Genomic DNA, 25,594 nt, shown 5'->3' on the forward strand with positions numbered 1-25,594 from the left:
AAAAAGAAATGAAAATGAGTTATTTGTAGTGAGGTGGATGGACCTAGATTCTGTCATACAGAGTGAAGTAAGTCAGAAAGAGAAAAAGCAATACCATATGTTAACACATACATATGGACTCTAAAAATAAAAAAAGAAAATGGTTCTGAAGAACCTAAGGGCAGGACAGGAATAAAGATGCAGATGTAGAGAATGGACTTGAGGGCAGAGGGAGGGGGAAGGGTAAGCTGGGACGAAGTGAGAGAGTAGCATGGACATATATATGCTACCAAATGTAAAATAGATAGCTAGTGGGAAGCAGTCGCATAGCACAGGGAGATCAGCTCGGTGCTTTGTGACCACCTAGAGGGGTGGGATAGGGAGGATGGGAGGGAGATGCAAGAGGGAGGAGATATGGGGATATATGTATATGTATAGCTGATTTAGTTTGTTATAAGGCAGAAACTAACACACCATTGTAAAGCAATTATACTCCAATAAAGATGCTAAAAAAATAAAAAATATATAAATTAAAAAAAATACAAATGAACATTTTTAAAGATCCAGAAATCATCTCTCAGTCCTAACCAATGACCTGGTTAGAAGGTAATATTAATTTTTTTCTGTCTTCTATTTTTAAGCAGTAATATAGAGTCCAAAGTTAATATTCCTATACAGTAGGGGAAACAGTAGATTTTGCTTAAGGGTCTCTTTTGTTCATCACATCTATGAAGTTTGATTTTGTTATTCCTGATCTACAGATCAGAAAGCAAAAATTTGGAAAAATCTAAACAATATATTAGTGTGTTGTTGAGCAGGAGTTTGAAGTCATATTTGTGTGCAAAGCCAATGTTCTCAACCATGGTTCTATGTTTACATTCCAGTTGCCCTGATAGACTCTAAGTGTCTGGAGCACAGGGACCTTATCTTTTTCATCTCTTTATCATAGGGTGGAATATAGCTTCATACAAGTATGCTCAATAAACTTTTGTTGAATGAATGAAAGCATCAAAAGTTTTTCTCATGGCTCAACCTACAAATCCCTAGAAAAGATATAATCAACTATTTCACTGTGAACTTTAACCAATTAATATGAAATACAAAAGTATCTCCTTGGAAATAAACTTTGAGAACAACTTTATTTTGTAAATTTTCAAATAGCAAATCTGAGAGAGAGGAGATCAGATGAAGGAAGAGATTCATCCAAGTCAAGAAACTAGAATTTTGCAAGAATCCAAGGATGTGTTTGCCAATGACTTTTGATAGTAAATTCACTGTACATTCCAAATAGGGTTAAATATGTTGCTTAGGACACATCCTATGGAAAAAACCTTGGGTTGTCCTCTGTTTTTCATGCTGAATTAAAAACTCAAAGTACAAGTAGGATTCTTGATTGAAGGCAACTTTAACTGTGTGTGTTTTGTTGCCTGAAAATCCCTAAAGATTAGAGTCAGGAGCAAAGTCTTAAAAACTATATAGTGTCTTTTAGAGGTAAATAAGATGTAAAGATTAAACTAACCCCATAATATTTAGTTTTGTGAATTGACATTGTATCTTTGTGATTTGCAAATAGCAGGATCTCTTGTGGTACTTTGAATCTCTATTATAGCACTTTTTCATTGTTCCTTATGTTCGGTCCATTGTCATTTATTTTTTCATTCATTCATTCCCACAGACTTGTACTGGGTACTTTCATATTGCTTGACATTCACTTATTATTCCAAGGAATGTAAACCTAAGATGTTGTCTGTATCCTTGGGAAGTCTGCATTTGAGGGATGGACACAAAAGGGAAATACTGCTGTGCTTAAATAGATGTGTGTGTACATAGTGAGGCATTAGGGAGGGAGGACCTGTATGTCTGGAGGAGTTGGAGAAGGTGATATCAGTTAGGGTTTGAAGGATGAGTGGGTGTTATATACTTCTTCCTCTTGATCGAGAGCTCCTGCGTTTCAGGAATCACATCTTCTTCACTTTTGCATCTGTTTTGCAATTGCCACAATACAAATATCATCCTTGACACGTATTTTCAGCTCAGCCAATATTTAGCGAATTGAATAAATACATTATCTTGGTGTAAATCTTCCTTTCTCCATTCATCAATGACATGATGTGATAGAAGAATGACAAGTACGGGTTCTAGCTCATTCTGAACCTGGTTTCACCATATGTTAGCTGTTTGACCTGGGCTATCATGTGATTCATTATGTAGCAGACACTTGGATACAAAAGTGAATACTATAGGTTCCACTCTCAAGAATCCTCCAACATCTCTTGTTTCCCCTGCTACATTTTCAGGTCTGTGCTGGATTAAACTGAGATTTAAACAAAATCCTGGGATTTGTTATAGGAAGGAAAAATGATTTTTTTATTTGTCTGTTTCCTTTGCAATGTCTGACACCGTGTGATGCACCCAGGCTCACTGTGATTTATCAGAATTCCTTGAGACATGGGGCCGGATTCCACGGTGAACTCACAGAGACCCCGTTCCCGGAGCATCTGTCTTGTTTGTTTGCCCGTAGCAAGTGCTGACTGGGAGAAACAAATCTCTTAGGACAAAGGCAGCCACAAGCCATTTAACAGTTTTTAAAGTCCCCAAAGTATCACTGAAAAGCCTCCAAGTGTTTTCTGTATTTGGGTTTGTGGTTGTTGCTTTTAATACTACTGCGACTATACAGAAGAAATAGCCAGTTTTATGAACACGACGAAAATATAAGCACCTCTCAAGTACAGCCTGGTTTCATATGAAATGAAACTGTTGGCTTCAGTTATAGACCTGGCCCACGAAATAGAAATGTGCAGCCTTGTTTGCAGGTGCTACTGTGCGATGAGCCCTGCTTATTCCCAGTGAAGCCCCGGAAGCTGCTGTGTGCAGTGCAGCTCCCAGGCAAGGAACACCTCCACTACTTTTCTAATTTTCAGTATAAGCCAGGAATACCCCAGTGTCTCTGTGGTAATTGCATATGTATAATTTGACTGGTTGTATTCACTCCCTATAAGAGTCTCCCATGCTACACAGATAACTTATATCCTGCTGGATCGTGGAAGCTTTTACTAGTTTCTCTTATTTCATTTTGGGGAATAAAACTATCTGTGAATCGAAAAAAAATATTTGCACATCATTCAGTACTCCTGCCCCTCCTAGAAATTTCCTGTAGAATTGAGAGCAGGAGGAATTATTTGTAAGATGTTCAGATAATTTATCCTCCAAACTGAGTTGGTTTTGAGAGTGAAAGAAGAGGCAGCAGGTGACAATGAGACCAACCAGGACACATGCTTTCTTTGGTTATTTGAGAAGTTTTGCTTTTGTATGTCCTGGTTTCCTGACACACTAACTGTGGCTAGATGGTTGTTACCTAAATATTGTCATTAGTCTAGAAATCACAGGGTCTGTGGTGATCATGACGGACTTTCTGGAAGCTTTGGAAATAAATGTCTGAGGCAAAATTTGTTGCTGCTTTGTTACAGAGAGTTATCTTTCAGCCTCTCATAGAGAAGTTATCTCTGAAAATCAGTCTTCTAGTTATGTCTGTTCCTCTTGGTGACCTGTATTTAGAAATAACCAAACTGACTTCATAACTTAGGGCCCGGTCCTTCCCCTCTGTGAGACATGGCCTCAAGTCACTTCTCTGTTTCAATTTATGAACATTTTAGTGATTCAAGGTGTGTCCCACTGAACCACACACCTGTAAAATTTCAGAAATGAAAACATAGTTGTTGAAATTTTATTGTTTGGAGATTTATAATAAATGCACACACAACCTGACTGCTATAGCTGAAGGTGCTATAGAAGCACTAGGTCCTGCGGCCTGATTGCATTTAGAAACCTGAGGGATGTATGTCTGTATGTCAAAGGACTGCATGAACTTAATGACACAGCCATAAAGGAAGAAGATGGCAGTTGGCAGAAAAAGGCCAGGATGGTGTTGCCCAGAATAAAGAGCTGCACCTTTCCTCTCTTTACTTGGCTGGAATGCTGTGAGATGAGACTGGCAGGTTTCAAACTACATTCACAGCCTTGTGCACAACTCAGGACTTTTCAGTATAATAGATACACTGGTAGCTGATGCCTACGGCAGGGCACTGCTGAACAGGACTCCAAAGTGCGTTCTATCCATTATGCGTTATATCTTAGTATTAATTAAATTTCTATTTGTATAAGACTGCTGTAGTTCAGGTGTTTCTAGGAGGACTAGGGGGGGATTCCCAGCCAGCAATGGCTGTATTCCAAGAAATAATTACCTGGAGAGATTCTGTAAGATGAGCTGAGCCTGGCATGACGATTGACAGATCATCTTTCTGCAGTGGTGTCACTTTCCTTCAGCTCAGAGGCAAGCCTTTGGGCTAGAGAATCTGTGCGTGATCCAGGCATTTGCTGATAGAGCAAATACAGCCCAGAAAACTTCTTTTCATCAGGCATGATTGAAGAATGAGGAGCTCTGATTGACTATCACAAATCAAGTCCTTAAGTGAATCCGCAGTTTTAGAAAGAATTAGAACAGTGGTTCTCAAACTGTGCTCTCCCAAAACTTAGTTTCACAAGATATTATCCAAAGACAAAGCATTCCTCAGCCAAATAAATTTGGGAAACAGTGCATATTATGATTCTCCTAAGTTTTGCAGGGCATATAAATATGATAAGTCTCTGAGACTGAAATCTATAAAACATTTGTGTAACACTATTTAACCTAGAGTTTCCTGAACTTATTTGTTCACAGATATTTTCAAAGAATACCAATTAATATCTGGGATTACTGTACTGAAATCACTGAATCAGAGAAGAGTCATATACTCTGAATAACAAAACTGTGCCAAACATCCTCGATTTAGTTTCTGGTGATTCAGAAACAAACACAGCATGTGCCATTAGGAATGTCTTCATGACCATCAGTTCTCATTCATTGTTCAATTTATGAGAAAGCATCCAAAAAATGAAGCTTTCTGTTTGTTTGTTTGGATTCTAGAAAAAAAAGATGGGATACAGTTTTTCCTGTAACTTTATTTTAGGTGACTAACCAGTTTTAATTGATATGTTGACATGAGCATGTTTTAGGTGTTTATTGAAAGGTTAGTGTCAAAAGAAATTAATGTCCTGGTGGGCTTGTGTTTTTCTCTGAGGCAGATATTGATGAATGTACAGAGGGGATCATTGAGTGCCACAACCATTCCCGCTGCGTTAACCTGCCAGGGTGGTACCACTGTGAGTGCAGAAGCGGTTTCCATGACGATGGGACCTATTCACTGTCCGGGGAGTCCTGTATTGGTAAGCAGCCTTCAGCCATGCCCTCCATCCATCTGGACCTTTGCAGGAGGGGCAGCCTGCTTTGGTAGTCTGTTCAGCTCCCAGTGTTAAGATATGACCCCTCACTGGTTAAACTCATCAGTTTTCAAATTTCCTCCCTCTACAATTCAGGGATCAGGCCAGGGATTAGGCAGTGCAGGGTTTTAGTACTATTATACAGAAACTGGGGCAGTCAGAGGACAAAGCCTGGGTCTGTAGGCTGTGGCTTTTAGTTCTTTCTGAAGGAAACCATGATGACTTGCTGGAATTTTTCACAGTTTAAGATACAGCTGTGGGAGAAGACGAAATATTGCGGGACTTAGAAAGTTTAGTTTAAATCTCAGCTCTTGTACTACAAAAGTCACTGTACCTCTCTGAGCCTTCTCCTGTGAATACATAAAAATGTGGATAATAATGCACATATATTATTAGATTTAAATGGGATACCATAATATTTAAAGATTATAAGCTTTGGATTGATGCACAAATATGATAGAGTCAAATTAACCTTATTATTGTTGCTATTACCACTGCTATCATCTTTGCAAGGTCTCCTTGAATCACTTTTCTGCTTGCAGTTCTGTTAACTGCTGAACAGAGGAAGTTAACAGATGGAGTTCTTCCCCTTCAAGACCTTATACCTTTCATGAAATCCAAACAACTGATCAAAAATGTAATCGTTTCCATGAGAACCTTGGCCAATCCAGTTATTTCATGCCATGTGGACTCAGCTGAATTCTTAATGCTGATTTGGACAGACCCAGAGGGCAAGCATTCTGACCATGGGTTCTCAAAGTTCAGAATGCTGAATTAGAAAATGGAAATTTGACTTTGCTCTCTGCATATCTATCTTATTTTTTCTAAAGGTTGCTCCTGAGAACCAGTCAGTGTTTTTTACAACTCTTCCCCTAAGATTGCTCTGAAGCAAAGATGAACTGGGGAACAATAGGCACATGGCATGAATTGTCCATTGCAATGTCAGCATTACTGTTGAGAGGCACGCAGTGTAGTTGTTAGAGGCATAGACCCTTGAGCCAGACTCCCTGAAGTCAAATTCCAGCTCTGCCATTACTAAGTAGGTTGCAAGGTCTTATCTAAACTCTACCTCAGTTGTCTCATCTATAAAATGGAAATGTTCACGTTCCTGCGTATTCAGCCCTCTACCCCACGTCTATCCGTGTTTCTTTTATTGTTAAAACGATGATTTGCAACCTCAGGGAGAGGTTTGCATCTATCCTGGGTCTTCATATACTTCCTTTACACATGGCCAGGAACTTCTGTATGTGTACAACTCAGAGTAAATAGATGTTATGTGAATAGGGATGGATCAAATGGCTGTTGTTGGATAGAAATATAGAATATTGACATATGCGATATTACATTTTGGGGCTAAAGATAAAAATTTCATTTTTAAAAACAGTACTTAACATCAATAAATAGGTGACTCTTAGCTTTTTTGTGCATAAAAGACCTTAAACATGACGTAGTTGATCCAATTTGATAACTGCCTGAACCTACCATGGTGTCACGCACTTCTGTGCCTTTGCACGGGCCGACCCCCCTGACTGGAATGGAACAGAGCTCTGAGTCAAGGAGCTCTTCTCCTTGATCATGCTGATTCACATGTGAATTTTTGTTCATTTTCCTAACTTCAGCTCATGTTTCACTGGGACCCCATGAAGCATTCTTTGATGTCTTCATAGGAGTTATCACTCCTCTCCTCTCTAGCTCTAGAGCTTTTACCCCGGCATATGTTTCTGTAGCTTCACTTGTTGCACTACCATTCAGTTTATTTGCTCTTGGACTAGTCTGTGAACATGAAATGAGGTTTATTTTTCTGTCTCTCCAGCGAGACCCTTTGGTAGTTGGTGTGCAGTAAATGAGAAGATGCAACCACAGTTCATGTGTCCAGTAAAGAAATGCAATCTCAGAAAGGGTGACACCTTGCTTCCAGCCACGTAGTTTGTTTGGTACAAGTCGAGACTCAGGCCTAGGTCAAGGGTGACTCTATGTCCCAGATGCTGGGGACAGTCCCACTTTATACCTATTGCTCTGATGTAATTATCAATCGTGCCCTGTCACTGTCATAAATGTCCCTGTTAGAATGACAGATGTCATGGTCACCTCACCTGCTGATTTCTCTCTGCCATGCTGAGTGACGTGCCTGGGGAACAAAGCTCTGCCCTCCCCAGGGATGCACTTTGTTCATCCATGAACTGCTTCCTACTCTGCCCAGGAAAATGTCGGTGAACTGGATTCCTTGGCAAGGAACTAGGGTTGCTTTTAGTAGTAACATATTTTCTGAATTCGCTTTCATTTCCTCACCTGTAAAAATAGTTTTGTATATGGGTCTTACTAAGAACAGAAATCTGACTATCATTTAGGTTATTTTTGGTAGTTGAGAGCACTGTTGGTTCAGAATATTTCTTGGTGTAATAGATGTATAAATCTGATCATGTCACTTTCTTGTTACATCCTTCTAACGCCTTCCCATTGGATGTAAATAAATTTCTAACTTCTTTGCATGGTCTTCCTCCAGGCTTTAGGTGACATTGTCCCTGCCCACTTATTGGGCTTATCTCTTATATATGTTAGCCTTTCTGATCTTTTCATGCCTTGAACCTGACAGTGAACTCACCCAGTTTCAGGGCCTTTGCCTTTGCTGTTCTCTCCATCTGGAACACTCAACACCTGTTTCCTTGCGTTGTTGTCTTTTTTTTTTTTTTTTTGAAGTATAGTTGATTTACAATACTGTGTTAGTTTCATGTGTACAGCATAGTGATTTGTTTTCTTTTTCTTTGCAGATTATATTCCATTAAAGGTTATTACAAGATATTGGGTATAGTTCCCTGTGCTATACAGCAAATCCTAGTTATCTATTTTATGTATAGTAGTTTGTATCTGTTAATCCCATACTCCTATTTGTACCTCCCTCCCTTCCTTTCTCTTTGGTAACCATAAGTTTGTTTTCTATGTCTGTGAGTCTATTTCTGTTTTGTATATAGACTCACTTGTATTATTTTTTAGATTCCACATATAAGTGATATCATATAGTATTTGTCTTTCTCTTATTTCACTTAGTATAATATTCTCTATGTGTATTCATGTTGCTGCAAATGGCAACATTTCTTTCTTTTCATGGCTGAGTAATATCCCACTCTGTGTGTATATATGTATGTGTGTGTGTGTGTGTGTGTGTGTGTGTATATATATATATATATATATATATATATATATATATATATATATATATATATATATACACACACACACACCACATTTTCTTAAGCCAGTCATTTGCTGATGGGCACTTGGGTTGCTTCCATGTCTTGGCTATTGCAAATAGTGCTGCTATGAACATTGGGGTGCATGTATTTTTTGAATTAGAGTTTTCATTTTTCCAGATATATACCCAGGAATGGGATTGCTGGGTCATATGGTAATTCTACTTTTAGTTTTTTAAGAAACCTCCATACTGTTTCCACAGTGTCTGCACCAATTTACATTCCCACCAACAGTGTAGGAGGGTTCCTTTTTCTCCACACCCTCTCCAGAGTTTGTTATTTGTAGACTTATTTTTTCATTTAATTCTTAGCTCGAATGCCACTTGTTTGAGGAGACTCTCCCTGACTATTTTATCTGGGGTAGTTGCTTCATTATATCACTCTCTTTTATATCTTTTATAGCATTTTTTTGGTTTACAAATTTACTGTGTATATACATATGTGTAATTGTCTCCTGCCACAAATGTACAGACTCTCTGAGGGCAGAGACCTTGTCTGTGTTTCATCACTGTACACACATTTCATCATGTATACACAATGTAGGCACAAATTAGGCATTCAATGCATATATGTCAAATGATTGAAGGAATAGATAAAACTGTATCAGGTCAAATTTATTTTGTATTTGGTTTGACACAACTAGTTGTGTAGATTGCAGTGAGTAACATAAGATGTTAAATATCACAAAATCATGTGAGTCTTTCATTTCAGAAACATAATATTTATTAAGAACAACCATTACACCAGTACTGGGTTAAGTCTTCTGGGAATATGAGTATAAAGAAGATAAGATCTCTGTTCTTGAAGGATTTATAACTTGAAATATTTTGAATCATAATAACCTATCTTAATGGCACTGAACATTAGCACATAAAATAAGCCCTAAATAACATCAGCTACTAATGCTCACATTGAAAAGAAATAGCAGCATCTAAAACAATCGTTTAAAAAACTCTTTTAAGTGTTTTAGCAACATGCACTCAGCTATGCTTTTTCCCCAGACAGCAGGGATGGCATATGTTGGAATCTAAAATATGGCAATTATAGGCTTTCAGGCCAACAGTCACCTGCCACTCCATGCCATTTTTTGCTAGATGAGGTTAACACCTGCTCTACTGACTTCATCAGTTACTGGAAACGTCGAACGTTACTAACATCATAAAGAACAGCACCCTTGCAAGATTTACTGTTGCCTCTTTCTGCTAAAGTAGATCATATAATTGAAGAAATGACTAGTCTAGGTATTGTAGAGACAGACGGAATCGCCCTTCTTGAGAAGCTTATCAGAGTCTCCTCTACCTCCCTCTTTCTCTCCCATTTGCTTGTATATGTTTATAAGTCCGGGAAAGATGGGCACAAACAGGTTTGCTAGCTGGAATTTGTAGACGAAGATGACAGGGATGCCTTATTACTGTGGGGTCCGGTGCGCTTTTTGTTTGGATGCAGTGGTGGGAATTCAGTGACTCTCGGTTTTCACATAGAAGCTGTGAGCAGTTCCTTTTTATCTGGGCACAGTTATCTGGGTCATTTAGAAATGAAAACTAGTGTATAATCAACAATGCCATGTCTAGAGAGCAGGATTTTACATATTTTGAAAATGAGATTCAAATTCCCTTGGATGTCAGTCTGCCTCCGTGATCTTGCTTCTGCCTTTGAATCTTTATTTTCCTCTGCTCCCTCTCATCTCCCACATGAATCCTCGGGCCTCCGCAAATATTTCTCCCACCCTTCCCAAACCCTGCACTCTTTACTCCTTTGCTTGTATGCTTTTCCCTGACCACCCCTCTATCCCCATTTCCACTTGTCAAAATCCTGATGAAGTTTTACGCCCTAAACTAGTGATTCTCAAATGTGTTTCACAGTAGATTCACGTGAGTAGCTTTTTAAAAATACTTATAATGGGGCATCACACACTGGGAGAATCTGATTCAGTTGGTCTGTTATGGGATAGATTGAGGTCATTTTTTTAAGGTCTACAAGTGATTAGAAAGAATAGTCAGTTAACATAGAGAACCACTGTCATATTTCTCTAATAATAAAAAAAAAGGCCTACCTCTTCTATGTTCTCATAGCCATGTGTTTGCACGTGTTATATGGAATTTATCAGATTAAGTTTGTTGTTGTCATCAGTTCTTTATAGCCTGCAGTACAGCTGAGGTCTTTTTGTATCTTCTATAGATTTGTATTGAATTAAATTGTACTGTTCATGCAATTTTGTCATTATTGTTATCAAACAAAATTTTCAAATCCTGGTAAAATCCATTTTGTTGATGACGGACTCGGGGATAACATATAGCTCTTCCTATGGGACGCAGCACCTCTTGGCCTCCCATTATTGCCTCCTCTAAAGGGACTTGGTTGTGTGAGGCAGGTTCCAGACTCTGGAATCTGTTTTCTGGTCATTGTAAACAGCCCAGTGAGGATTTACTTGTCAGAGCAGCTGCTGCAGCTGACGTGAACTTGCAGAGCAACATAAAACAACCAGAGAATGTTCCACTGGAATCTCTTGGGAAGGAGATTTCACTTTTTATTGATTGAAGCGTCAGGGCTGATCGAAGTGGTCTAAGAATGATTTGGGTTCTGCTGTCATTGCCCAGTGTCTAGTTCTCATAGGAGTGGAGATTAAAAAAAGGGCTAGAAGCTGGAGATGCTCCCTGTGACAAACCTCACTGCGGGGGGTGGAGGGTTATGAAACCTTAGCCCGTAACAGTGTGATACAGGAGAGGCAGGTTTCCAGTATATACTTATAGGATTGTTGGGATTCAAATCCCAGCTGGGCCGCTTTCTAGCTGAGCCACATTTGGCAAACTATTTAACCTCTCTCTCTAAACCTTAGTTTCCTCAGTGTACAATGATTAAAATAATATTTCCTGGTGGAATTTTTTATAATATAAGTGTTCCTATATGCCAATATCCTAGCAAGTAGTAGATGATAATAGTCAACATTTAACTCCCCTTCGCCTAAATCTCTCATCTGTCAAATGAAGACAGCAACAGTGACACTAATAAAAGCCAACATTTATTGAGAGCTTACTTTCTGCCAGGCACTGAGCAATTTACAGAAGTGCCGACCTCATAAATTGCTGTGGAGTAATTGTGAGGATTAAATAAACTAACATAGGAAAAAAACATTCAGCACTTGTGTTTTTAAGTGCTCGATAAAATGTGAGCTATTATCATGAACTGAGCACCTACACCATGTGCCAGGGAACTTCATGCATTACATAATTTAGTTCTCACAACTGTCTTAGGAGGGAAGCCCTTTTACTGTCACCATTTTAAAGATGAGGGAAATAAATAAGGTCCCAGGGATTAAGATAACTTGTTCCAAATGCCACAGCCAGTAAGTGGCACACAGAGGCTGTAATCCAGGTGCCTTTGATCCCAGATCTTCTTTCTGCTTTTAGTATGTTAAAACACTGTAGAGCTGTGTGGAAAGGAGGAGACCTGTGATGAGCCACAGACAGAAGAGCTGCCAAGCAGAGCAGCTAGAGGTCAATGAGACACAAGGCAAAGAGCGAATGAGGGAGTATAACTGAGACCCAGACAGAGCTGCTATATTCTGTCTGAATCAAGAGCATCGGGGAATTGCTGTATCCGAGGGACTCAAGGGCTGTGTCTTCGGGCCCTCCTGCTAGACCAGGGGCAGGATGTCAAGGTGGCAGGTTCTTGACAGGTAATCTGATAGCATCTTAGCCTTAACAATAGTATCACCTGGCTATCCACTGATGCAATTACCTTCCCTGCTTTTTTTTTTTTTTTTTTTTTTTTTTATTTTTGGCTGTGTTGGTTCTTCGTTTCTGTGCGAGGGCTTTCTCTAGTTGTGGCAAGCGGGGGCCACTCTTCATCGCGGTGCGCGGGCCTCTCACTATCGCGGCTTCTCTTGTTGCGGAGCACAGGCTCCAGACGTGCAGGCTCAGCAGTTGTGGCTCACGGGCCCAGTTGCTCCGCGGCATGTGGGATCTTCCCAGACCAGGGCTCGAACCCGTGTCCCCCGCACTGGCAGGCGGACTCCCAACCACTGCGCCACCAGGGAAGCCCTTCCCTGCATTTTTGATGATATGAATCCAGAGTAGAAAAGGAAAGGAAGGGGTGGGGAATAAAGGGTATGAGAAACGGTGGTAAGTAGATTTTTAACTAATTATATTCGTTCTTTCATTCATTCATTTATCCCCCGCCACTTGAAAGTAATTAGTATATACAAAGAACACACATTCAGTAGGGTTATTAAAATAAAAATATTTGAAAAATACAGAAAATATACTAACCATAAGAGTTAACAAAGGCATTTACGAATATCCTGACAGGCAGAGCAAAAAGGAAAGCATGATTATATGAACTGGTCTAATCTGAAAGGAGTTCGCATAAAAAGTCTTTAAGCAAAAAGGCTCAAATGTGCTTTTTCTCTGTTCCAGAGCAGAGATATGCCAAGGTGTTGAAAGCATTTTTGTGGACCAGAGTATTTCAAGCTAAGAAAGTTTCAGAGACAGAGGCATACACACCAGTCTCGGAACACTCATTGGATTTTCTCTTTGCCAAACAATAAAACCCACCCATGCATAAAGTATTTTCATTGAAACAGCTCCTGCCCTAACCTTCCTTGATAATATTTAATGATCTCTCATTAACTTCAAAATTGATATTTGTTGCCAAAGAACTTTAGGTTTGGTTTTCATCCAAGTAATGAATTATCTACCATTTAAGAGACTTCCCAAAGGCAGACACCACCTGGCCATGTCGCTGTTTAAATAGCTTTATGCATCTAACTAGCAGTGGTGTGAAGTATGTGGGGCTGTGGTCTGCGGACTCAGAGGAGCTCAGTTGCTTGGCACAAAATTGCCACCTTCAAATGGACAGAGAGACCAGGGACAGACACCACCTGGGTATGGAATGGATATGGAATAGGATTGGTATAGTCAGGTCACAGGATGCAGAGGATAAGAACAGTTCCCAACATCTACTAGAGGGGGTATTCTGAGTCCCCCAGAAAGGGCCTTGCAGTGGATATTAACACACAGTTGCAAATGTTAAATCAGATGAGAAATGTGTCCCATCAGACCCCCTGCAAGTTTCCTGCTCGCCTTCAAATCCAGCCATGCATATATAAGCCTGGAGCTGTTTAACTGTAAGTTAAATTGGATATATTTTGGGGACTTCTTGAGGAAGGCAAACGTTCCTCCTCAGTGTTGGTGATAAACATTTCAAAAATATAATTTCACAAAATGATGTCAGAATAGCATTCATCGCACTAAACTCAGGCATGAACGCAAAGTCCATTGATCACCCTCTGCCTATCTGGGCTGACACAACAGGCCTATGGGATATTATCCACTTCAGCTCTGGAACTGAAACAAGACATCTCAGGGAATTATTCTAACAAACCTCAAACTAACGATAGGGTCTATCCTCTAAGCCACCCCTGGCCCTGATTAGTATCTTTGCAGTGACAAACACCTTCCTAATGGAAGCTGTGACTAGCCATGGAACAGATAAAACAACTTGGAGCCATGCCTTGAAGCAATGCACAGTGCATGGAGAGCCAGGGACCTCAGTTCTAATCCAAGTGAAGATCACCTGGGTGATAATGAAGGGGAGGAAAACTAGAAAACTATTAAAAAACAACTCTTCACAAGGATTGCCATGTTATACTTATTATATCCACAAAAATAAGCCTGCTGTGGTCTTAGCACTAAGTTAGATGATACGAAGGATCCAGAGAATTCACCCCTAGGGATTTTTAAACACCAAGTTGGAGACAAAAATCAACATACGTGAAACAACCAATAGCATTCTGATACAGGTTATAATCTTAAAATTAACTGTAAAATTATAGGGTCAACACTGTATGTAGGTGATTAGGGAGGAGTGCACAGACAGGATCGGAGAACAGTCATGCCAGATTGCATGGCGGTGATGAGACTTGAAGGGTGGAAGGGTTTATGTGGTTTATAGACGTGAAAATAAATATTAATAATAGGGAAGATGGATTACTTCATGTTCTAGTCACTCTTCTAAAAACTTCACATTTTCTAACTCATTTTATCCTCAAGACAACTTCATCGGGTGGGAATTTTGATCATCTCTACTTTATGGACATAGAAACTGAGGCACATAGATGTTCCATAAATTGCCCGTGGTCATCCAGCTATTAACTGGTAGATTTCTTCTTCCAGAAAGGGTTATTCAACGTCCTTTCTGGGAACTGTGTACATGTTTAATATTTTTGAAATATTAAGCAACAGGAATATTGCTTTCTTTATTGCCCACTAAAATCTTGCTGCAAAAAATGGTACCGTAAAAGCCATATTTTTATTTACTGAATGCCAACTGTGTGTCATTTCACTTTCAAAAACCCCTTGTAGGTAGCAAATGAGGAGAAACACATCAAGCAGCGCAGCCATGTGTGAAAGAGCCCATGTTCTTTCTACTCCCCCAATGGCCTCTGTCAACTGTATATTAATTGTAGATAATTTACAAAAGGATTAAATTAAGGTGTGAGTAGTGATCATTGTTCAGATAATTGCCTCATTTTCTACTTCACTGTGTGCTTATAGATACGTGCCTGGTATAAAGTCCATAATTTTTAAATTTAGTTTATCTTATGTGTGTGTACAGAAGGAACTAAGGTTCTACTCCATACCAATGTATTCTGGGGGGTCATCACATATCTGAACAAAAGAGAGAGATCTAGGATGATGGCCATCTAAGAGGTCGCCTGAGTATGTCAATCGTCAGTGTGTTCCCCTTCTGAGAGGTCGCCTCAAGGCTGTGGGAACTTCTAATATTGCTACATGGTATCAGGTCACAGTCATGAAGATCCAGAGCTTATGAGTCAGAAAGACAGGCATACCTGAAGAGCTGGAGCTGGCTCGCATCTGCTCAGCTGCTGAGGTGCGGCAGTTTGCTATCTCCTGTCCCCAGCTACATGGAACTAAAAAGCACAGCTCTGCTTCGTAGCCCTATATTTTTGACTGGAGCCCGGTTTCTGCCTGGTAAAAGAGGGCAAGAACAAAGTGATTGTGACTAATTGAAGCTTTTCCTTTTCCCTGCAGTTGACATCAGTGGTTAAGACCAGACTGGGGTGATGCCTCCAACAGAGCATTTATCAAAGTCTGGATCTTAGGGCACTAATGCTGGGATATTTTACAGCAAAGGCTTTACTAGTAAATACATCTGGGAAATTCTAAATTAAATAGAGTTAAGGTGGTTTATCAACTGCAGGACTTTTCAGAGCCTTTACATTGAGAGTGTCCAGAATTTATTTGGCTTTAAACCCTTTTTTTCCTCCTAGGCCTCCTATGGATTTGGCACTTGGCAGAATATGCTAACTGAAAACTCAACTGAAAAAATGAATATAGCCTACTCTAACAATTTTTGGAAAACCTTATTTGTTCAGTATCATTGAATAATGTGCTGTTCAAAAGAGGGTTTTGGTTTTTTTTTTTTCTTTTCAGTTCTGCAACAAAATGTTTTTGGGCATAATACTTGTCCTTTAAGTACCAGCAATTTTTTATATTATTATTTAATTTTGCTATAAGAAAATCACTTGAATATGTGACTTTTTGTCTCTTGCATTCTTTTTTTCCTGTGATCATTAAAAATGTAAATCACTCAACTCTACTGTGCTGTACTGAGTGATCTTCTAAAGGCTTATTGGGGCATAGCTGTTTTGTCCCTAAGCTGAATGGTCCCAGTCCTTATGTTTTTGACAAACATATTTCTACTTTGAATAAGTATTTTATCTCCTTCATGTATTACCAGCCTAACCTGTAATTTTTTAAATGATACCGAGAAGATTGCTTTCCTTTCCACTGTGGTAAATGAAGACTTGGTAATTTGATGTCTCAGGCCACAATAACTCAGAAGGAGTTATTAGAAGCCAGTTGCCTCTTTAGGCTCTGAGGATGTAAAGAGGGGTGATGCAGGTCTCTGGGGTGCTCCATGACAATTCTACGTTGCATGAATCAGCCCAGTGGGAGTTCTGAGAAAAGGAAGCAAGTCGGATGGCAGCTGTGAGGAAGGCTGTATTGGAGACAGGGAGGGGGTCGTGCAGTGGCTCATACAGAAGGAGTAACAGTTGTATGATATACAAAGAAAAAGTGATATTTTTCCCTAAAATAAGTACTTTTCAATGCAATTATGGTTTTCTTTAAGGTCTTCTCTTTCAATATGAACTTGGCATTTTTACAAAGATCAGGCAACAACAGAAGCACTTTGATGTTCTCCTACACAGGATCTTGAAGCTAACACCATGCAAAATCTTCTTCATGAGTTTTAAATGACTTTCTTTTCCTTTCTTCCTGAGGAGTTAGTCCCACATGAGTGACACTAGAATGACGGGGGTGGGGGTATTCCTCAAAATAGTTTCCTAACGTTACTTCCTGTGAACTCAGTTTCATGTAGCTTAGGGCAGAGGTTCTAGAAGTGTGATCCTCAGACCAGCAGGACCAGCATCACCTAGGAAGCTGTTAGAAATGAAAATTCTCTACCCGCCCCCAGACCTACTGAATCAGCAAATCTGGGAGTGGACCGGTGATCTGTTTTATAATGCTCCCCCGTTAGTTGATTCTGATGCCCACTCATGTTTGAAAACCAGTTTGGTTTTTTGTTTCATTGAAAGGCTTCAGAGGGGTCCATGAATGCCTTGAATCTGTATGCAAGTATGTGTATATGTGTGTACATGCATCTTTTGGAGGAAGCAGAACCATATTTTTCACTCGGATCTCAGAATGACACTAACTGCAGCAAGGTAAAAACCACTGCTGAAACATCAGGATCCAGCACTTGAGGGTCTCTTGCTGAAATTATTTGACCTGAAAGCCACACACGTTATGTTTGCTTACAAGCCATTGGCTAGAAATAGCTGTACAGCCCAGTCTGAATGCGTGAGTTCAGGGATGTATAATTCTCTGTGTGTTCAGAAGAAGTAGTAAACCCTAAGTCTCTATCACATTTCCATACAATAAAAACTGTTTATCATAGATAGATAATAGATAGATAGATAGATAGATAGATAGATAGATAGATAGATAGATAGTTCAATAGACTGATGAAAAATTGACTAACTCCTCTTAGGGTTGGGGCATGTGGGGATGGCAATGTATATGGGAATTTTTCACAGAAAATATGGTATTTTTCACTGGGTCTATAGGATGAGAAGTAAGTTTTCCAGGCAAAGTAGATATTAAGGTAAGTAAGTATTCCAGGCAGGAATAGTAGTCTGATTGGAGACAGAATCATGGAAGAGATCTAATTATGCTCAAGGGATGGTGAGATTTCCATTGTGGATGAAGTACATGATATATATGGTCATGTTATGGGTGAGGAATGGCAAGAAAGGAGCCCTGGAAATAAAAGGTAGAGACCAGATTATGAAGGGTCTTGTGTTCTAAGCTAAGGAGTTGAAAGTTTTGAATTATTTCATAAATATTAGTGTCTCTAAAGGTTGTTGAAACATCTATTTTGTTGTGACAACCCTGATACTTTTTAAGTAGCTATTTTTAATATAAAAGATAGCTATGTAAATAGAATAGTGTTTCCCACAAAGTTTCAAACCCTCTATCAGACATGTATCATTGTGATTTTCTACATCTGTGCAATTTTGCTTCTCCTGTTCCTTTTGCTTGGAATGTCTTTCTTCTGAAAAAAGTGAGGCCATCAGAATTAGATGGCTTTTGATCACGATTATTATCAAGCAACTCCTGTGTGCTGACATTTTGTCCTATAGTTCTCACAACAACCCTTCAGTTTCGGTATGATTCCTCATTTTACAGAAAGAGAAAATGAAGAACAGAGAGGTCTGTTCTCTGCCACACAGTGAGTAAAAATTTCTCAGCTGAGAAATTAATATGACTTATTAAAGCAGTTAGTTTAGGGATACATATAAGTAAAATATTGATTCAAATTCAATTTTCTGCCAATTCCTAGAAATATTACCTTGTAGCAACTCAAACTGGGTCATTTTCCTGCTAAAAAGCCTTTGAGGTAGTGAGAGAATGGTGTGCTCTATTAATCTAGTTTCTCTTTGAAGAGGCCGAGGCAGGGAAAACAGGAAGGTGCTACTGTAATAGTCCAAGCAGTAGAAATGGAGAGGGCTGAATAAGCTACACTATGGGGTGGATGGTGAGCATTCTATATGCTTCAATTAATCGTAATTTTTTTTAAAGTGGGACCTTGCCTTCATTGTTTTAGTATTACCTTTTACATATAGTGAGCATCAGTTCATATTTGGAGGGTCTATGTCTTGGCTGCTGTGTTGGAGATTTACCATTTGGTCTTTGCAGAAAGTTTGTTTTCTACAGACTTGGGAGCCTGCCATCATGTGATGATGTGGGACAAGCCTGACCTGAAGTAAAGATGCCTCTATTTGTGTCCTAACTCAGAAACTTACTAGCTGTAAGCCCTGAGCATGTTCCTGAATTTCTTATACTGGGGTACAGGTATTGCTGAAAGGGTACCCAAAGCTAGATGAGGAGTCTTACTTTGCTCAATGGTTTGAGGGGAAAATGATCTTTCTATCATAATCCTGACTAAATGGCTGGATTGAAAAACTAGCAGGAAAAATAGTTTTTAAAATAGAAAATATGAAACCTCAAATACATTTCAGACCCATGGTTTCCCTTTTATGTATGTCCAGGATTCAGAAAAGTGAGCGTTCACTCTTTCCTACCATAGAGATAAACTCGGTAGAAATGTTTGAGAAGCAATGATCATTTGACCCTCTGCTTGGTTCTTTTAATGGGACAACATGGTAATGCTAACATTCTAAGAAGTTTTTTTGAAAGGACAAAGTAGGTCATGATTTGAAAGGATTTTGAAAACCCTAAGGAGTACAGTGTATAAGAGTATAATAAATTATTGTTATTATACATAATAAAAAGAAATCTGTTTCATAAAGACATGTTAACATGACTCAATAAAATGAGTCATGGCTGGGATACCAAAGCATCCGCAGGTTCCTAAAAAAGATACATGTAAAGAATTATCCACTGTTTGCTTGCTCCATTAAAATTTTACCTTCCCAGGAGCAGGAATTTTGTCTGTTTTGTTTGCAATAGTATTCCCAATGCCTAGAACAGTGTGTAGCATATCATATGTGCTCAATAAATATTTGTTGAATAAATGAATTAATAAAAGGACTCTCAAAGCAATCATTTCTATTATTAATGAGGACACTGACCCCTAACTGCTGCTTACTCTGAGGAGCTAAGCTGGACCACAAATGAACTGCAAGAATTCCTTTTGTTTATACTCGAGCAGCCTGAGTCATGTCAAAGACAAATAAAATCAGACTCTAGTTAAAGTGGTAAGGACAGATTTTAATCAGCAATAAGCTACTGCAATAGAGAAGAGGGTCCAGTGTGAATTGAATTCAACTTAGATTTGTGCAGAGGTGACTGACTGGGCATTCTAAAAGGAAAATGAGGGAGTCGGAAGGAGGAAAGTGGAGGCTTGAGTAGAAATAAGGAAGTGGAAATTTACAAAAAGCAGGAAAAGGTGTTGGTCCATATGAATCCCATCTGGGTTTGTTAACCAGCTGTTATTGAAGTTAGGTTTCTACTCTCCTACAGAGACTGGGAGGGGTGATGGGGGCCTATCTATCTATCTTCATTCAGGTGTTAGCTGGAACAGCAGAAAATTCTTTTGCAACCTTGAGCTTTCCCATGCAGGAACTTAATGGGACTGGAGCCGTTACTTTATTGATGCTGCCTTGGGCTGTTTGTTAGAAACTATGCTAGTGTTTGTTAATTTTTCTAATGTGGGGTGGACAAAATTATTTGTGCTAAGAGTCTGCAGGGTTTATAGGCCCAGGTTGAGGCCTAGTCAAGAAAAGGGCTCAGAGGAGCCTGACTAGAGCTTGCTCAGGGAGAGAATCTTTATCTATGGGTGCCTTTGCTTTTCACTAGAAACCAACTTAGTTTGGGCTCTTATGGTTTTATCTCTCAGAAGGTAAAAAACACAGAACGACAAATTCAAAATAAACAGAACTTGCCTCCCAAAATTCTAGGGCAGAGTGGGTTCAAGTTGCCTACTCTTTGCCTCATTTTTCCTTCGAGTCTCCCAAAAGCCTTCTAGATCTTTCCAGAGACTATGCCTTCAAAACAGGAGGCAGCCCCAAGTCTATTTCTACCAAATCCGTTGATTAAGAGAAAAAATATGAAGAGAGAAAGAAGATGAAAGAGAAGGAATCATCCAAGAAAAGACACCGTGAGATCACATTAAGATTTATTTATAGCATGTTAGTCTTCTCTGTAGATACTGCCCTTCTTGGCATGGTGACCCAGATCTTTGTCCTAGATCAATGTCCTAACTAACTTGCCTTCTGCTGGGACAAAGCTTTTGGAAAAGCTTTGACCCCTTCCTAGAAATCAGGGACCATAATAAAGAGAGTGGTAAAAAGAGACAATAAGTAAGAGACATGGATAGTCTTTGAATTCATAGGGTCTGTAACCTGAATCTCGGGTTATTTAGATTGAGACCTTTGAATTTTGTACCACTGACAATGGTGTTTTTTTGCCCTTTGATTTCTATGTAAGTTGCAGGATGCTTCTAGTAGTAAATGAAATTACTTTGTAACCTCTCTCTCTGTGCCTACAGCCTTTCCTTGGCATAGAAGAGAGAAGAAATTATTTCTTATCTGTCAACTTGCTTGAGAGAATGATTTGTTAAAATAGAGAATTAGTTTTGGTTTTCACTTGGCTGGATTCCCCATCCATATTTGTCACTAAGGGTAACATTGCCAGGCTTCAATGAAACAGGAAAACCATGCCGTTCCCTTCATTACTTTCTCTTGTCAGTCAGCACCTGCTTGCAAATACTCATTAAGAGAGACTAGGGATATTTCAATAAACAGTAAATGTCCAGGAAAATGGTTTAATTCTAAGAAATCTCTTTGTTATCCTGAAACTGTGTTCTTCCATTCACTTCCATACTGTTATCCATTTGTCACCAGTCATATTGTAACACTGGAATTACAAGCTCAGTCCTGCAAAGGTGAAAAGTAATCATATAAAGATGAAAATGGACAAGATCATAGAAAGTATTTTATATAACCCCTATATTTTATTAAAGAGAAAACTGAGGCCCCCAAAGGACAAGGGTTAATCCATCAGATTCAAATTTAACACCTGTTTATGCACGTCTAAGTAGACGAAAGGCACTGTAAAAGGTGCTGTGGGAAACACAAAGATAAATAAGACCACAATATTATTTCTGAATGAATAACGAAGATACAAAACTACGTTCCCAGCTAAGCATACAAGGTAACATAAAGGACATATAGATAACATAAAACCGAAGGGCAGATTCCACACTAGGAACTCCGGTCAGAAGAGCCAGGTGCGAGGCCTCTGCACGTGGCCCACTGTGAGCAGGTGAAACCCAACTAAGCACAAAGGAAAAAAAAAAAGCCATCGCAGAGCTGTGACTATTTTCAAGGCTACTGTTTTTCTCTGTGGAACACTGCCTTTGGGGCAAAACAAGGAAAAATCAGGTGATTCTAATGTGCAGCACAGAAGGGGAGCTACTGCAGGGCAGCTTCTCCAACTCTGAAGGCACTCCAGCCGTGTGGCTGACTGACAGGGTCTTGGTGCTCTGGCTGGGTGTCAGTCCTGAGCCTCTGAGGAGGGAGAGCCGAGTTCAGGACATTGGACCACCAGAGACCTCCCGGCCCCACATAATATTAATCAGCAAGAGCTCTCCCAGAGATCTCTGTCTCAATGCTAAGACCCAGCTTGACTCAACAACCAGCAAGCTCCAGTGCTGGACACCCCATGCCAAACAACTAGCAAGACAGGAACACAACCCCACCCATTAGCAGAGAGGCTGCCTAAAATCATACTAAGTTCACAGACACCCCAAAACACACCACCGAACAGAGTCCTGCTGACCAGAAAGACAAGATCCAGCCTCATCCATCAGAACACAGACACCAGTCCCCTCCACCAGGAAGCCTACACAACCCAGTGAACCAAACTTACCCACTGGGGGCAGACACCAAAAACAACGGGAACTACAGACCTACAGCCTGCAAAAAGGAGACCCCAAACACAGTAAGTTAAGCAAAATGAGAAGACAGAGAAATATGCAGCAGATGAAGGAGCAAGGTAAAAACCCATGAGACCAAACAAATGAAGAGGAAATAGGCAGTCTACCTGAAAAAGAATTCAGAGTAATGATAGTAAAGATGATCCAAAATCTTGGAAATAAAATGGAGAAAATACAAGAAACGTTTAACAAGGACCTAGAAGAACTAAAGAGCAAACAAACAATGATGAACAACACAATAAATGAAATTAAAAACACTCTAGAAGGAATCCATAGCAGAATAACTGAGGCAGAAGAAAGAATAAGTGACCTGGAAGATAAAATACTAGAAATAAATACCACAGAGCAGAAGGAAGAAAAATAAATGAAAAGTATTGAGGACAGGCTCAGAGACCTCTGGAACAACATTAAACATACCAGCATTTGAATTACAGGAGTCCCAAAAGAAGAAGAGAAAAAGAAAGGGACTGAGAAAATATTTGAAGAGATTATAGTTGAAAACTTCCCTAATATGGGAAAGGAAATAGTCACTCAAGTCCAGGAAGCACAGAGAGTCCCATACAGGATACATCCAAGGAGAAACACGCCAAGACACATATTAATCAAACTATCAAAAATTAAATACAAAGAAAAAATATTAAAAGCAGCAAGGGAAAAGCAACAGATAACATACAAGGGAATCCCCATAAGGTTAACAGCTGATCTTTCAGCAGAAACTCTGCAAGACTCAAGGCAGTGCCAGGACATATTTAAAGTGATGCAAGGGGAAAACCTACAACCAAGATTACTCTACCCAGCAAGGATCTCATTCAGATTTGATGGAGAAATTAAAACCTTTACAGACAAGCAAAAGCTAAGAGAATTCAGCACCACCATACCAGCTTTACAACAAATGCTAAAGGAACTTCTCTAGGCAGGAAACACAAGAGAAGGAAAAGATCTACAATAACAAACCCAAAACAATTAAGAAAATGGGAATAGGAACATACATATCGATAATTACCTTAAATGTAAATGGATAAAGTGCTCCAACCAAAAGACACGGACTGGCTGAATGGATACAAAAACAAGACCCATATATATGCTGTCTACAAGAGACCCACTTCAGACCTAGGGAAACAGACTGAAAGTGAGGGGATGGAAAAAGATATTCCATGCTAAAGGAAATCAAAAGAAAGCTGGAGTAGCAATTCTCATATCAGAAAAAATAGACTTTAAAATAAAGACCATTATAAGAGACAAAGAAGGGCACTACATAATGATCAAGGGATCAATACAAGAAGAAGATAGAACAATTGTATATATTTATGTGCCCAACATAGGAGCACCTCAATACATAAGGCAAATGCCAACAGCCATAAAAGGGGAAGTCGACAGTAACACAATCATAGTACGGGACTTTAACACCCCACTTTCACCAATGGACATATCAACCAAAACGAAAATAAATAAGGAAACACAAGCTTTAAATGACACATTAAACAAGATGGACTTAATTAATATTTATAGGACATTCCATCCAAAAACAACAGAATTCACTTTCTTCTCAATACTCATGGAACATTCTCTGGGACGGATCATATCTTGGGTCACAAATCAAGCCTTGGTAAATTTAAGAAAATTTAAATCACATCAAGTATCTTTTCCAACCACAATGCTATGAGACTAGATATCAATTACAGGAAAAAAAACTGTAAAAAATACAAACACATGGAGGCTAAACAATACACTACTGAATAACCAAGAGATCACTGAGGAAATCAAAAAATACCTAGAAACAAAGGACAATGAAAACACAACAACCCAAAATGTATGGGATGCAGCAAAAGCAGTTCTAAGAGGGAAGTTTATAGCAATACAGTCCTAGCTCAAGAAACAAGAAAAATCTCAAATAAATAACCTAACCTTACACTTAAAGCAGTTAGAGAAAGAAGAACAAAAAACCCCAAAGTTAGCAGAAGGAAAGAAATCATAAAGATCAGATCAGAAATAAATGAAAAAGAAATGAAGGAAATGATAGCAAAGATCAATAAAACTAAAAGCTGGTTCTTTGAGAAGATAAACAAAATTGATAAACCATTAGCCAGAGTCATCCAGAAAAAAAAATGGAGAAGACTCAAATCAACAGAATTAGAAATGAAAAAGGAGAAGTAACAACTGACACTGCAGAAATACAAAGGATCATGACAGGTTACTACAAGCAACTATATGCCAATAAAATGGACAACCTGGAAGAAATGGACAATTTCTTAGAAAAGCACAACCTTCTGAGACTGAATTAGGATGAAATAGAATATATAAACAGATCAATCACAAGCACTGAAATTGAAACTGTGATTAAAAATCTTCCAACAAACAAAAGCCCAGGACCAGATGGCTTCACAGGCGAATTCTATCAAACATTTAGAGAAGAGCTAACACCTATCCTTCTCAAACTCTTCCAAAATATAGCAGAGGGAGGAACACTCCCAAACTCATTCTACGAGGCCACCATCACCCTGTTACCAAAACCAGACAAAGATGTTACAAAAAAAGAAAACTACAGACCAATAACACTGATGAACAGAGATGCAAAAATCCTCAACAAATACTAGCAAACAGAATCCAGCAGCACATTAAAAGGATCATACACCATGATCAAGTGGGATTTATCTCAGGAATGCAAGGATTCTTCAATATGTACAAATCAATGTGATAAACCATATTAACAAATTGAAGGATAAAAACCATATGATCATCTCAACATATGCAGAAAAAGCTTTTGACAAAATTCAACACCGATTTGTGATAAAAATTTTCCAGAAAGTGGGCATAGAGGGAACCTACCTCAACATAATAAAGGCCATATATGACAAACCCACAGCAAACAGCATTCTCAATGGTGAAAAACTGAAAGCATTTCCTGTAAGACGAGCAACAATACAGGGATGTCCACTCTCACCACTATTATTCAACATAGTTTTGGAAGTCCTAGCCACGGCATTCAGAGAAGAAAAAGAAATAAA

At 39.1% G+C, this 25,594-nt stretch overlaps 1 protein-coding gene across 2 annotated transcripts in view; it reads left to right on the forward strand.

Annotated features, from left to right (window-relative positions):
* Positions 1-25,594, forward strand: part of NELL1 (neural EGFL like 1) — an 862,938-nt gene that overhangs the window by 779,269 nt on the left and 58,075 nt on the right. Inside the window, exon 16 of one of the 2 annotated variants that reach the window (XM_036862585.1) lies at positions 5,101-5,241. The exons of the other annotated variant lie outside the window; for it this stretch is intronic. Within the exon in view, the coding sequence (XP_036718480.1) occupies positions 5,101-5,241 (141 nt within the window). The remainder of the gene's footprint in view (positions 1-5,100; positions 5,242-25,594) is intronic. 2 annotated transcript variants of the gene reach the window in all.

The sequence above is a fragment of the Balaenoptera musculus genome, chromosome 8, assembly GCF_009873245.2.
Source record: "Balaenoptera musculus isolate JJ_BM4_2016_0621 chromosome 8, mBalMus1.pri.v3, whole genome shotgun sequence".
Lineage (NCBI taxonomy): Eukaryota > Metazoa > Chordata > Mammalia > Artiodactyla > Balaenopteridae > Balaenoptera > Balaenoptera musculus.